A 12,500-nucleotide genomic window follows, 5' to 3' on the forward strand; every position below is an offset into this window, starting at 1 on the left:
GAGCAGCGTAGACTAGTGGCAAAGCTAGGCCTGGAGCCATATCACCATAGCAGGCGTTCTGGCTTCAGCTGCCTCATTTCACATTTCTATTCCCTCTCTGGTCCTTAGCTTTCTCCTTTCTTTCTGAAGGGCGAGATCCGTGCCAAATGCCTGGCAGGTGGGGGTATGCCTCTGGCTCAGGGCCCCATCATGATTCCACCCTCCCCCCTGTGTCCCTCCCTGCCTTGGCCTTCTGGTCACCATGGTGATACCGCCTGCCCCTCACCCCCAGCTGCAAGCCCTCCAGAGCCAGGTGGAGTTCCTGGAGCAGTCCATGGTGGACAAGTCCCTGGTGAGCCGGCAGGAAGCTAAGATCCGGGAGCTGGAAACACGCCTGGAGTTTGAAAGGACCCAAGTCAAACGGCTGGAGGTGGGTACGCACTTCTCCTGGGCCACAGCGAGGAAGGGTGGGGGGGTAGGGGTGCCCTGGCAGCTGCAGCACCACACGCCCCACAGGGCTGGGCAGACCTCCGGCTGCTCCTCAGAGGCCTTTTGACCAGGCCGGGAGGAGCCAAGTGGTGGATCCGCTGCCTGCCGCAAGCTGCCAGGGCAGCTGCCAGGGCGGGTGCCGCCTCTCCCTCCCGCCCTGCCTGGCCTGCTCTCTGGGCACCATGGAGCCTGCCTGCTTTACATTCTGCTTCCGTGCTTGCTTTCTGCCAAGGGACCAGAGCAGCTTAGCTTTTCATCTTCATATTTTCCTCCACTCCCAGCTCCCCCCACGCCCGCCGCCATCCCCCTCACCGCTCTCTGGCAGGGTCATAAATATGCAGCGGATGGCGCCACTTCTGTGAGGGGTGAAGTCTGCTCTCTGGGCTCAGGCACGCTCTTTCTCTCCCCTTCCCTGCACAGCCTCCTCTTTCCTCTTTCTTCCCGCCCTTCCAGGCTCTGCTCTCCCACCTCCTCTCACTCTCCTCCACTGTTGCCCTGCCTTCCCTCCCCTTTGCCTCCACCCCACCCTCCTCCTCCCTCCCCGCTTGCTTTCCCCCCTGCATCTCATTCTGTCCTTCAACCCTGCTCACTTTTTTCACCCCCCACTTTCCTCTGGGTCTTGCTCGCTGCCCCGCCCCCCCCCAACACACACATAACCTGCCTCCTGACAAGGAGCCCTGGTGGCTCAGTGATTGAAGCATGGAGCTGCCAGCTGGAAGGTCAGCGGGTTGAGCCCACCCACAGGCTACTCAGCAGAAGGGAGCCCTGGCAGTGTCAGAGCCCGGGCCCTGGGCCCACTGTGGGCAAGTCATACGCTGTCCTGCAGGGCTGCAATGGGTCACAATGGACTCAGTGTCAGCGTGTTTGATTTGGGTTTGGGTTTTAGGTGTGATTTTCTTCCTAACAGTCATCCAAATGCCCCTCTCAAAGTCAGCATGCCGCTGCCCGCCCTGCCCCCTCTCTCTGAGCACGAGGAAGAAAGGAGGCCCATGGGTTGCACAGATGGTTGTACTCACCTGTTGACCTCGGACTTGGTGGTTGGAAACTACCCACAGAACCAACCAAGCAAGCAAGGGCTCGGGACCGGCTTCCACAGAGCACAGAGACTGCCGCCAAGAAAGCCCTGTGGGAGAGCCCTATCCTGTCCCACATGGGGCACCGTAAGAGAAGCAGGCAGAATTCTCTCTCTGGGTGTATACCCCTTGGGTCTAAGCCTTCTTTCTCAACCACTGTTGGCTCTGCCCAAGAACTATGTTCGTGAGTGTGATTGCCTAGGAACCCCGAGCCCCTGCCACCTCCTTAGCCCCCCTCCATAGAGCAGACACTAGGGTGGGGATGGGAGCAGGTGACTGTGGGCTCACAATGAAGGAGGCATCCAGAGGGCAGTGGGCAGTGAGAGCCCTGATAGAGGAAGAGAACGTGGCAGAGCCTCCCAAGTCTGTTCAGTCCGCAGGAGACCTGGGAAGAGTTCAGAGACTTAGCAATAGTTACAGGTAACCAAGCACTTGGTTCATTTCCTGCCTACCCACAAGACCCTAGGATGGGTGGTGGTCTTAGACCCTCCATCTGCCATCAAGTCAATTCCATTGTGCCCCTGTGGCCCAGAGTAGACCTGCTCCTTAGGGTTTCCAAGACGGTACATCTTTATGGGGGAACAGACAGCCTCATCTTGGATTTGAACTGCCACCCTTGTGAGGGGCGATCCAATGCCACCAAGGCTCCTTAGTCTACATACAGGAAAGGTTAAATAGGTTGACTCAGATCATAAAGGTCATGGTCTGGTGCAGGGCAGACCAGCGAGACTCGCCTCCTTTGCTCTTGGGGCCCGACCTCTTTCCTTGGCTCCACCCCTCAGCTTTTCTTATGTTCCAAAAGGCAGAGACCATGTTATTTGAGAGACTTAGAGGCTGGGGGAGCAGAGAGGTAGGCCCCCATGACCAGTCAGTGGTAGGACCTGGCTTAGGACTAGAAGCAGGATCCTTCCCTCACACTCAGCTCCTCTCTCCTGGCTACTTATCCTTGCTCGGCATCGATTGGCTGACCGGACGAACATGTGCAGGCTTCTGGGGGCAGAGATTCAGTAGGCTCAGAGGAACCTTTTTCTGCTTGGTACCTGATGACTGTCAAGTCCCCTGATCCATGAACCCTCCCTCAGGAAAGCCCTTTTCCTTCAGGGACTAGTGCTAACTCTTGGGGCATGTGGCTTCAGACTCTCTCAAGGCAGCTCTGCTGACCGCCATCCAGACCCCTAGCCAGGCTCTACGGAGCACTTCCTGCATTCTTGGCATTACTGACAATGCCAAATCAAACCTGCGGCCATCGAGCCAATGCCAGCTCACCGTGACCCCACATGGCATGTGCCTGAGCCCCGTAGGTTTTTCTTGGCTGCAATCTTTATGGAAGCAAAGCGTCAACCTTTTTCCCATGGCATCATTGGTTGGGTTTGAACCGCCAACCTTTCGAAAAGTAGTCAGACGCAAACCATTAGCGCCACCCCGGGGCCTCTGAAAGGCTGACAGTGCTCCCCACTTCCCAGAGGGCGTTCACACACGTTCCCTTCGTCAGCCCTCAAAAGACTCTTGGAAGGTAGGTATCTCCCCATTTCACAGAGAAGCCAAGGAAGGCTTAGAGGCTGCGGCTGCTGGTGAGTGGTGGAGCCAGGGCTCACGCGCAGGCCTCTCAACTCCAGAACTCTGACGGGCATCCGTGTCTGTCTCTTTCCCACCTCTGTGTGCAGAGCCTGGCGAGCCGGATCAAGGAAAACATGGAGAAGGTGACTGAGGAGCGAGACCAGCGCATTGCAGCCGAGAATCGGGAGAAGGAGCAGAACAAGCGGCTGCAGCGGCAGCTCCGGGACACCAAGGAAGAGATGGGCGAGCTGGCCAGGAAGGAGGCGGAGGCCAGCCGCAAGAAGCATGAGCTGGTAATGAGTGCCCTCCTCCCCGCTGGGGCCCAAAGCGGGCAGCCCTCTGCGTGACTGCTGAGGGCAGACACTTCCCACCACCCACCACCTCGGGGCTGGTTTTGAGAACTGGGAGGAGGAAGAAGAGTGTGTCAAGAGGCCAGGCCAGGTCACCTTCAGAGCAGCCAGGGTGCTGCATGGTACCCGCGTCTCCATCGGGTGAGGCCAGCCCCCAGCGGCCCATGGACCCCGCAAAAAGGATTCTGGTGACTTGTAGCGGCAGCCCTGGGGCACTTGTGTGGGCCTGGAGACATGCACCAGAACTTCTCCAGGGACAGCGGGAGGCCTCCTACACACAGAACTGCCCCTCTCCCTCTTAGGAGATGGATCTGGAAAGTCTGGAGGCTGCGAACCAGAGCCTGCAGGCCGATCTCAAGCTGGCCTTCAAGCGTATCGGGGACCTGCAGGCGGCCATCGAGGATGAGATGGACAGTGAGGAGGATGAGGAGCTCATCAACAGGTGAGGGCGGCCTCTCTGACAGTGGTGGCCCAGACCCAGGCCCTCCGACCGCCCCTGGGGACAGGTCACCAGGCAGAACAGGTCCAACCTGTGCCTCTATCATCAAGCTGCCAACCCAGCCTCCCCCTGCTGCCAGACCCTGGCATGGACCCCCATCCTGCCACAGGGCGGGGGGGAACGCAGGTGCTGCCCCGGTGGAACTCCTTCCTCTCCCCGCTCCCTGGCCTTCCCAAGGACCTGGCTCCCCAGCACTCCGCCTGCTCACCATGAGTTATTCCCCCGTTTAGCTGCATTTCTGATGGCGCCTGCCCCACTCTGGGGAAAGCAGAGATTTAAAGGCTGTGGTGCCTTGTTACCGTGCCAGAGAGCTCGCTCATAAAACCCACCCGGGGAACGCTTTAGCAGAGGGAGATTTGTAGTCTGAGGCTGAGGGGGAAATCACCAGGCTGGCAGGCCTGCCGTTCAGGGGTGGGGTCAGGACCCAGAGAAGCTCAGTGCTGCCCAGGGCCCACCCACAGTGCTGCCCAGGGCCCACCCACAGTGCTGCCCTCCTCCCTGCGACCCAGGGAGCCTACTGTTTGGGGGCAGGGGCCCTCCCCCTCCCCCGGTCTCTGTCAGCCAGAGCTGATGCTCGGTGCTCCTGCGGGGGACGCTCTGTGGTCCGCCCTGTTGAGCTTTCTGCCCTCTTCCCCTGGCCCACTGTCTTCTTTCTATCTCCAGTTTGCAGGACATGGTGACAAAGTATCAGAAAAGAAAGAATAAACTGTGAGGACCGGAGTGCATGTGCTCTCTGCCTCTCCCCAGGGTGGCTAACCACCCCTAACATTGGGCTGCCCGCCCCAGCCCCCCACTGCATGCTGCACGTGGCCACACAGCCCCACACCCTCCCTGACAGCTGGACAGCTCATCTCAAATGCTAACACTGCTCACTGACTGGGCAGGGGTGGTGGGGAATGGCTGGGCAGGCAATGAGGGGTGCCTTCCCACGAGGACTCTGGCTAACCCTAACACCTCTGGTGGGCAGGGGTGGGGTAGGATGTGTGTGTGTCTGTGGTTGTCACTCCCCACCAGAAAGGGAAGCCCAGCTTCAGTCTGTGTGCCAACACCTTCCTGCGCCTTAGCCTCCGAAACCCAGCCTAGCCAACTCCGTGGCGCGTGTTTCTGGGGGGACGTCTGTGTGTTCGGGATGCATCCACGCCCTGGGCTCCTTAGAGATGGAGGCGCTGCCTGAGAGCAGCGGGAGTGTTCATTGTGAAGGCCCGCCACCTTCCTTTGGCAGGCTGCGATGGAAGGTGAGGGGCATCTAATAGTGACTTGTTTGGAGAAGGCGCTCAGGCAGCTAATCACGGGCTGCTCCTCTGTGGCAGAGGAAGGGAACGCTGCCAGGTGTGTTTACTTTCCTCCCGGGCACCTTGGGCAGGAGGAGGCCCCCCGGCGCTTTTGTTGGTGCTGTCTGTCAGATGTGGGAAGGCCCCCACACTGGGCCCCCTCCCTGCTATTTCTACCTGGGTGGGCCCTGGACAGTGGGTGCAGATGTGGGATGATCCTCTGTCCAGTTAAACAACAGGGCTGTTTCTGGAAGGGGTGTTTCTGCAGTGTGGCGTGGGCTTCCTCCCCCCCTCTCTCCTGCCTGGCAGGCCGCCTCCCCTGGTCAGGATGGGCTGGCGGCAGTGCAAAGGACTCAGTGAGAGCTAATGATAAATGTAATAGTGTGTAACAGTGATAGAGGGCCGCTGGAGCCTGGTTGTCACACACAATTAATATCCCCCGCCGTTCTGTCTCCGTTTGTTTGTTCCCCCGCGATTCGGCTCCCAGTTAACTAATAGCACATGAGCCTGGACATAAATTGTATTTGACGGGAGGTTTAATTCCGACCATTTAAAATTTCAACTGCCCCCTGAGCCAGCCTGCCCCTGGAGTTTGTTTACGGGCCTGATTATTTAAGGAGAAGAACCCAAACATCGCCTAGATGCTGGAAACCGGAGGGAGGGCGAGGGCAGACAGGCCAGCTTCCCAACCCACCGGCCGCCGGGCTCAGAATGTGAGGAGAATTCGTAGTCCGACCCCATGAGGGTCTGTCCCCTGTGTATCCCAGCCCTGCCATCCTTGGGCGGTAGGAGCTTGGAGGGCTGATAAAATGCGCATTTAAGATCATATTCTAAAACCACTGCCAGACACACACATGCATGCACGGGTGCTCACGCACACATGCACACATACACACCCCACCGCACACACATCAGCCTGCACTCACGCAGGGGCGGGGGCGGGGAGATGCAGCTCCAGCCGGGTTCTCACTGATGGCAGAGAGGTGCTGGGGCTCCTTCTGCAGCAGCGCCGGGCCCCAGCGCCGGCTCCAAGTTATCGAGCGAGCGTGCTAAGGCGGGCAGAAAAATAATGTTTCGATTTACTTAGAGATACAGTTGTTATTGCCATCACCTTAATGAAAGCAGTAAACAGTGCGGTATTAAGGGAGATTTATACAGAAACGCTTTTAACATGTAGACATAGATTTTGCGATGCACACAGCACCTCCTTTCTCAAGGCAATCAATATGGTTATGAACGGCGGTGATAAATTACAGGCTCTGAAGCTGGAGAAGGGAGGATTTTTGCACGGGTGTATAAATCAGCTGGAATTGGCGTTCCATGGGGCCCGGGCCCCACAGTAAATCTGCCAGGCTTCCAGGGGCATCACTAGGGGAGGTGCAGGGGCGACACCAGAGTGACAGCCAATGAAATTTCTGTGCAGCGACTCAGTGGTCATTTATTATTTCTTATAAAAATACCCTCGTAGTTAGTGATAACCACAAACACATTTTTCCACCAGCCCTGCTTACAATTGGCTGCAACGCGACGCTAACGTATGATGCTCCAGTCAGAGCGGTCACTGTCGCCCGCTTGCTGTGATGCTTCGAGTCACATGGTTTCGTCCACTCCCACGAGTGTTGTTTAAGGGGTTAATTTAAATGTTGCTAGTAGTTTACATCGCTTCCATTACCTTTACCTTTGGTGACATAGGGGGATTACGACGTATGAGTGAGAGCACAAAAAACATGACTAAGGATTCTGGATCCTCTGGTCCATGGGCAAGGGAATGTGTGTATGTGTGTGGGTGGGGGGTGACACTGGTGACACCAATCCGAGTGACACCACTGCAGCTCGGGTGGGCACAGCCCTTGCATTGGGGGCTCCCTGCTAAACCCGTTTACCCAGGGAATTGGCCTTGTCTGTGTCATAATTCTGTGTTTGGTGGAAGCCTATAAAATAGGCCTCTTTATTCCATTCCTAAACTCAGCTCTGAGTCCCCAGAACAGTCTGGTGGTTTTGTGTGTGTGTGTGTGTGTGTGTGTGTACGTGTACGTGTACGTGCATGCCTGTGTGGCTATTTATTCAAGAACATAATTCAGGGACAGGGCCGCTCCTGTTGACACAGATGAAAGGAAATTTATATCAAGGAGCAATCCTAGCATATCCCTCGGAGGGGAGCATGGTGAGCAGACATTTTGCAAAATGCAGACAAATTCGTGCTCAGAAGCCATCTCAAAGCCCCAGCTGCTTTGTGAGGGTCTTACCGTGACTCCTGTGGGCTTTCCTGCAAGTGGAGAGGGCCCAGGCCAGTGTGGCCCGGAAAAACACGGAGGTGCGCAGGCGAGAGGCTGCTGGAGGAGAAGAGGGAACCACTGGCTCAGAACTTTCCAGGCCTGACTGAGTCTCCTGGGAAGGTTGGAGTCCGAAGCTGTAGTTAAGCCCCTGGGAAAAGTGGACATCCCTCTTCTTACCTTTCCTTGCTGCTTAAGGGCTAGGGAAGCCACCCAGCAGGGCTGGGGTGTGGCCTAGTGCCCAGGAATGGCATGGCCATCCGCTAAAGTGACCTCCAGGTTCAAGCGAACTTGAAGTTAGGAATGAGGCTGCCCTGTGGCCAGCGGGCCCGCTCTAGCAGCAGAGGCATTGAAAATGGCAGCAGATGTAAGAAACAGCAGGGTAGACCTCAGGGAGCAGCTCCAGGATCCAGGTCTTTTTAACCCAGAGTCATTAAGTTACAATGGACGAATGGATGGCTCTCCTGTCGTTCCCTTTGGATTGGTCAACTGAATGTCTGTTGTGGATAACTGGGATGGGAAGTCCTCCATGCTCCTCAAGGTCCTCTTAGTGGCCAACACAGAGGCTGAGAGCAGGACAGGTGTACTGTTCGAATGGTGTGTTCCACCTAACCTCTCTTGTTCTCCTCCCTGACTCACCTATGAGCACGCCCCCTGTCCCCCCACTTCAGCTCTCCAGGGGACAGTGAGTGACTCCTCTTGTGCCTTGCCTACCTGTCTGCTTTGCATCTCTACAGTGAAGGGGACTCAGATGTGGACTCGGAGCTGGAGGACAGGGTCGATGGGGTCAAGTCATGGTTGTCCAAAAACAAGGGACCTTCCAAAGCAGCTTCCGATGACGGCAGCTTGAAGAGTTCCAGGTGAGCATGCGGCCTGAAAGCCTACCTGTGTCAGGCGGGCGAGCAGTTCCTGATCCTGCAGAGGGGGGCAGGCCACACGCCTTCACACCTGGCACCTCCATGTCTGTGGAGGGAGTGCTGGTGGTGCCGACACACTTCTGACAGGTGGAATGAGCTCAGGAGGCGGTTCCGTTGCTTCTTGGGGCCTGGGTCCCCTGTTGTTCCGAGGTCATGTTTTCCTTTTAGGCTCAAGGCTTTGGTTTCATCCCCACCTACTCATTCAACAATTAGGTATTGAACCACCTAATAATCTGAGTCCTTGGAATCAAGACAGGGAGCACTCTGAACCCCAGAACTCTGGCCAGGGCCCGCGCCAGGCCTCAGAGGGGCCGCTGAGAATAGCAGCAGCCAAGGTCCCGGGGGTTTCCGATTCCCTGTCACAGCGCCACACACATCTCTGCCTTTCCAGGCTCCTCCTCTCCTTCCTCTCATCTTTCCACGCCCGCCCTGTGCTGCATGCCAACACTCATCCGCTGGGGGAACCTCTTGCCTGATTTTCCAGCCTCCTCCATCTTCTGATCATACAAAGATGGCCACCCCTAGAACCAGGGGCTGCTCCTCCCCACCCTTGCATCCTTAGGGCTGCTCCCCTCTGCCCCTCCCTCCACCTCTCCCTCCTCTGATAACCACCACTTCCCTGATAGCTCCGCCAACGCACAGGCGTGTGTACACACACACACACACAAACACACACTTCCTTCCCTCATGACCCATCCTCCAGGGCACACCTTTCCCCACCCGCCTCCCAGAGACACTAGGTGGTAGGCTGGGTAGAAAATGCCCTCTCCGGCTGGCTCCTCAAGTCCAGCCCCTCACCACCAGCACAGAGTGGGCCCCTGCTTTAGTTGGTTGGGTTCTTCGGGCCACCCAGCGTTTTGTTCTTGCAGATAACGCTGCCTTCCCCACCCCACCGCTGTTCACCACAGCGTGGCACCAAGCTCCAGGTAGTTGACAATGAAATAAATTGAACTAAACGTTTTAGAAGGGGAAAAGTGATGAAATAGAACAATAGTCTAATTTACATGACATTCTCCATGAAGCTATTTTCACTGACGCAAATTATTTTGCTTCATTTCCTCTAAAGCTCTTACCTCCACTTCGCCAGGGCTGCTTTCCCTCCCTCCTCCTGTGTCTTGATTCTCCAGGTTTAACCGTGTCCCCCTCTCTCTCCTCCCACCCCACCCCCCTCTCTGCACCCCACCACTCACCCCGGGGCCTCTCCGGTCAGAACGTCCCTCCCTGCCCTCTCCAAGGAGGGAAAGGGGCCGGAGGAGAGGCCAGCCTCGGGGCTGAGCTCCCTGAGCTATCGGAAACGGCTCACCCTGAAGGACTCCATCGGGGGCGCGGGCGACCAGGACTCGCTTCTCTCCACCCTGAGTGAGCGCGCGGCCTCCCCGGAGAGGCCCCCCCGCAGGGCCCGCAGGGGCCCCCCGGAGGAGGCCGGCCTGGGGGCGCAGGCCGAGGAGCTGGCCGAGCGGGGCTCCGTCTTCTCACGGACGGGGAGCCGCCTGAGCCGGGGGCTGGAGAAGCGGTGGGGCGCCGACGTGGACGGGGCCTCCACGGTGTCCGCGCCCGTCAGCCGGGCCTCCTCGGCCACGCGCCGTGGCTCCTCCGTGGCCGAAGACGGGGTGCGCTCCTCCCTGAGCTGCTCGCTGTCGTGCTCCCCGAGTTCTCGCCGCAGCACCTCTCGCCTGGACAGCCTGGCCAGCACCCTCAGCCCGCCCCCGAGCCGCCAGAGCCTCGACTCGCGCCTGTCCCTGGGCCCCAGCTGCCTGGACGCGTGGGACGACGGCAGCAGCGTGGCCTGGAGCGAGGCCCCGTCCCAGGCCAGCCATCCGTCGGCGCTGGCGCGCAGTCTGTCGGTGCCCCCGCGGCCCCACCTCTCGGCCTCGGCCCTGGACGAGCCCCTGAGCGCCAGCGCCCAGCCTGGCAGCCGCCACTCCTACCTGGACCCCGACCTGGAGGCTGCCATCAACGAGGTCTTGAGCTACAAGCCCCTCCCGTTCAAGCGGAGCAGCCTGGAGCCCGACTCGGAGGAAGAGGATGACCGGAAGAGCATCCGCAGCGCCCGCAGCGCCCGCAGCGCCCGGCTGGACCCCCCAGAGCGAGCCGCCGGCATCCGCCGCTCCGCCTCGGCCGCCGACGTCTCCCGCTCCCGCAGCGGCCGCAAGAGCCGGAGCAAGAGGCGCAGCAGCTCCAGCTCCAGCTCCAGCTCCGAAGATTCCTCGGAGCCCAGGCGGAGGAAGAAGGGGCGCTCTCGGAAGCGCAAGAAGAAGTCCAAGTCCAAATCGAGAAGAAAGAGAGCAGAGGCCCAGTCTGACTCCTCGTCGTCCTCGTCCTCCAGTGGCTCCACCGTCTCCGGCCACAGCCGCTCCAGCGTGAAGAAGGGGCCCGCGCTCGAGAGCGAGGAGGCCGGCGAGATGCGCAGGCCCTCGCGGAAGGAGGAGAAGAAGCGCAAGAAAGAGGTGGACAGCCTGATGATGCGGTACCTGTACCGGCCAGAGAGCGACTAGCGCCGTAGGTGCCGCCTGGCTTGCAGTGCAGCATGGGGTGTGCCACCCGTGTGAACTAACATTCCCATTGCCCTCACCCACCGCCACCTTAGGTACACACACACACTCACACTCACTCCGCTTGGCCAGACAACCAGACAAGGCCCCTTCGAGCCTCCTGGTGCCCGCTGGTGCGCAGGGGCCAGCTCAGTCTACCTCCCTGGTGACGTGAACCACAGCCTCCACCCAAGTCAGGTACCACTCTAAACCCTTGCTTGTCCCATTGATCCATCTAATCCGCACAGCAATTTCTTAATGCAGGGAGCCCTGTTTTACAGGAGAGGGCGCTACGATTCAGAGAGGCCAAATCATTTGCCACGATCACGCAGTTGACCAGCTGGTGGGAGGCCGGTCATCTCTGGCACTCCTGCCTTTCCTGGTGCAGGAGCACCCTATTTGCCGCCGCGTCTGCCAGGAAGCACCCATACTGAGAGCTTCCACCCTGTGACCCTGACAGGCCCTTTGCTCACCCCTGCAAAGCCACCTCCCTTCCTCCCTGGCCTGGCTCTCAAGCCTCAGAGTACCAGGCTCACAGGGCTGTAGCCCCTGCCCCCAGCACCACACCCTACAGTCGTGCTCACATGCCTGATTTCCCTCTCCTCCCTCCCACCTGAAGCCCACGCATGAGTGTCACCTCGTTTCTGCTCAGCTTATCCAAGTTTTAATGAATAGAAATTAGCAGCTGCTGAGTGACAGCCCCTCCTGACTCTCCTGCCTCCCCCAGCTTCTCCCTGTTGGGGAGGAGGGCAGATTCAGCAGTGCCCACACTCCCCCGTCCCCCCCAGGAGCAAAGCCAAGCCTGACTCACTGGATCCCCATTGTTGCTGTTCCCCTGGTGGGCGGTGACATTTCACATCACCCTGGGTACTCGGAACTGTTTTCAGCAGGGTACACGCGCAAGGCAAGCTTGCTGCTACCAGGAGGTGTGACCCCAGAGGGCAGCCCCTGGGGCGAGGGCCTGTATTTCCTAGACACACTGACTAACACACACCTGTCGCATGCCTGTGGCCCTCCTGTGTGGCAGGGCAGCTGAAGAAATGCACTGACCTGGGTAGGCGACGCCCAAAGAGCATGTGGATTTGTGGAGTGGAGCCCAGGGATGTGAATGTTACTTGGAGCCATTGGGAGATGGATGATGGGAGGGGGTAAGGACGTGGTAACTTGAACCCAGATTCAAGGTCCTCAGCCTTGCTCAGTCCCTGCCCCCGTGTGGCAGATGGTTGCGAAGGATGCTTTGGAAGAAGCAGGCCGCATCTCAGTGGCACCAGAAAGGCAGGTTTCATAAGGTTGTGTCTGCCCTCTCTGCCTTACCCTTGGCATTCCTGCCCTGGCAGGACTCCAAGTCAGAAAGCCTGGAGGGAGGAGGGAGAGAGGGCAGAGAGGGGCCAGGCCTTCTGAGTACTGTGCCCCGGTCTCACTAAGTAGATCCTAGTGGTTGGCTGGCAGATTCAGACCTCCGATACCCTGAATCCACTGTCCCCCTTGACGACATCTAGCGAGAACGCAGCAAGCCTCTTCCTTCCACTAGCCACCTGGGCACAGTTCCCCTTGTCACGAG

At 58.7% G+C, this 12,500-nt stretch overlaps 1 protein-coding gene across 10 annotated transcripts in view; it reads left to right on the top strand.

Moving 5' to 3' along the window:
• The window catches only part of MYO18A (myosin XVIIIA), a 107,411-nt gene that overhangs the window by 91,269 nt on the left and 3,642 nt on the right, over positions 1 to 12,500 (top strand). For 5 of the 10 annotated variants that reach the window (XM_075561282.1, XM_075561281.1, XM_075561284.1 and 2 more), the window contains 6 exons: positions 272 to 409; positions 3,206 to 3,391; positions 3,751 to 3,890; positions 4,611 to 4,655; positions 8,229 to 8,351; positions 9,619 to 10,907. In XM_075561282.1, coding sequence (XP_075417397.1) covers positions 272 to 409; positions 3,206 to 3,391; positions 3,751 to 3,890; positions 4,611 to 4,655; positions 8,229 to 8,351; positions 9,619 to 10,903 — 1,917 coding nt within the window. In that variant the 3' untranslated portion in view covers positions 10,904 to 10,907. The remainder of the gene's footprint in view (positions 1 to 271; positions 410 to 3,205; positions 3,392 to 3,750; positions 3,891 to 4,610; positions 4,656 to 8,228; positions 8,352 to 9,618; positions 10,908 to 12,500) is intronic. The other 5 variants (XM_075561286.1, XM_075561290.1, XM_075561287.1 and 2 more) reach the window with 3 other exon arrangements.

The sequence above is a fragment of the Tenrec ecaudatus genome, chromosome 10 (genome assembly GCF_050624435.1).
Source record: "Tenrec ecaudatus isolate mTenEca1 chromosome 10, mTenEca1.hap1, whole genome shotgun sequence".
NCBI classification, from domain to species: domain Eukaryota; kingdom Metazoa; phylum Chordata; class Mammalia; order Afrosoricida; family Tenrecidae; genus Tenrec; species Tenrec ecaudatus.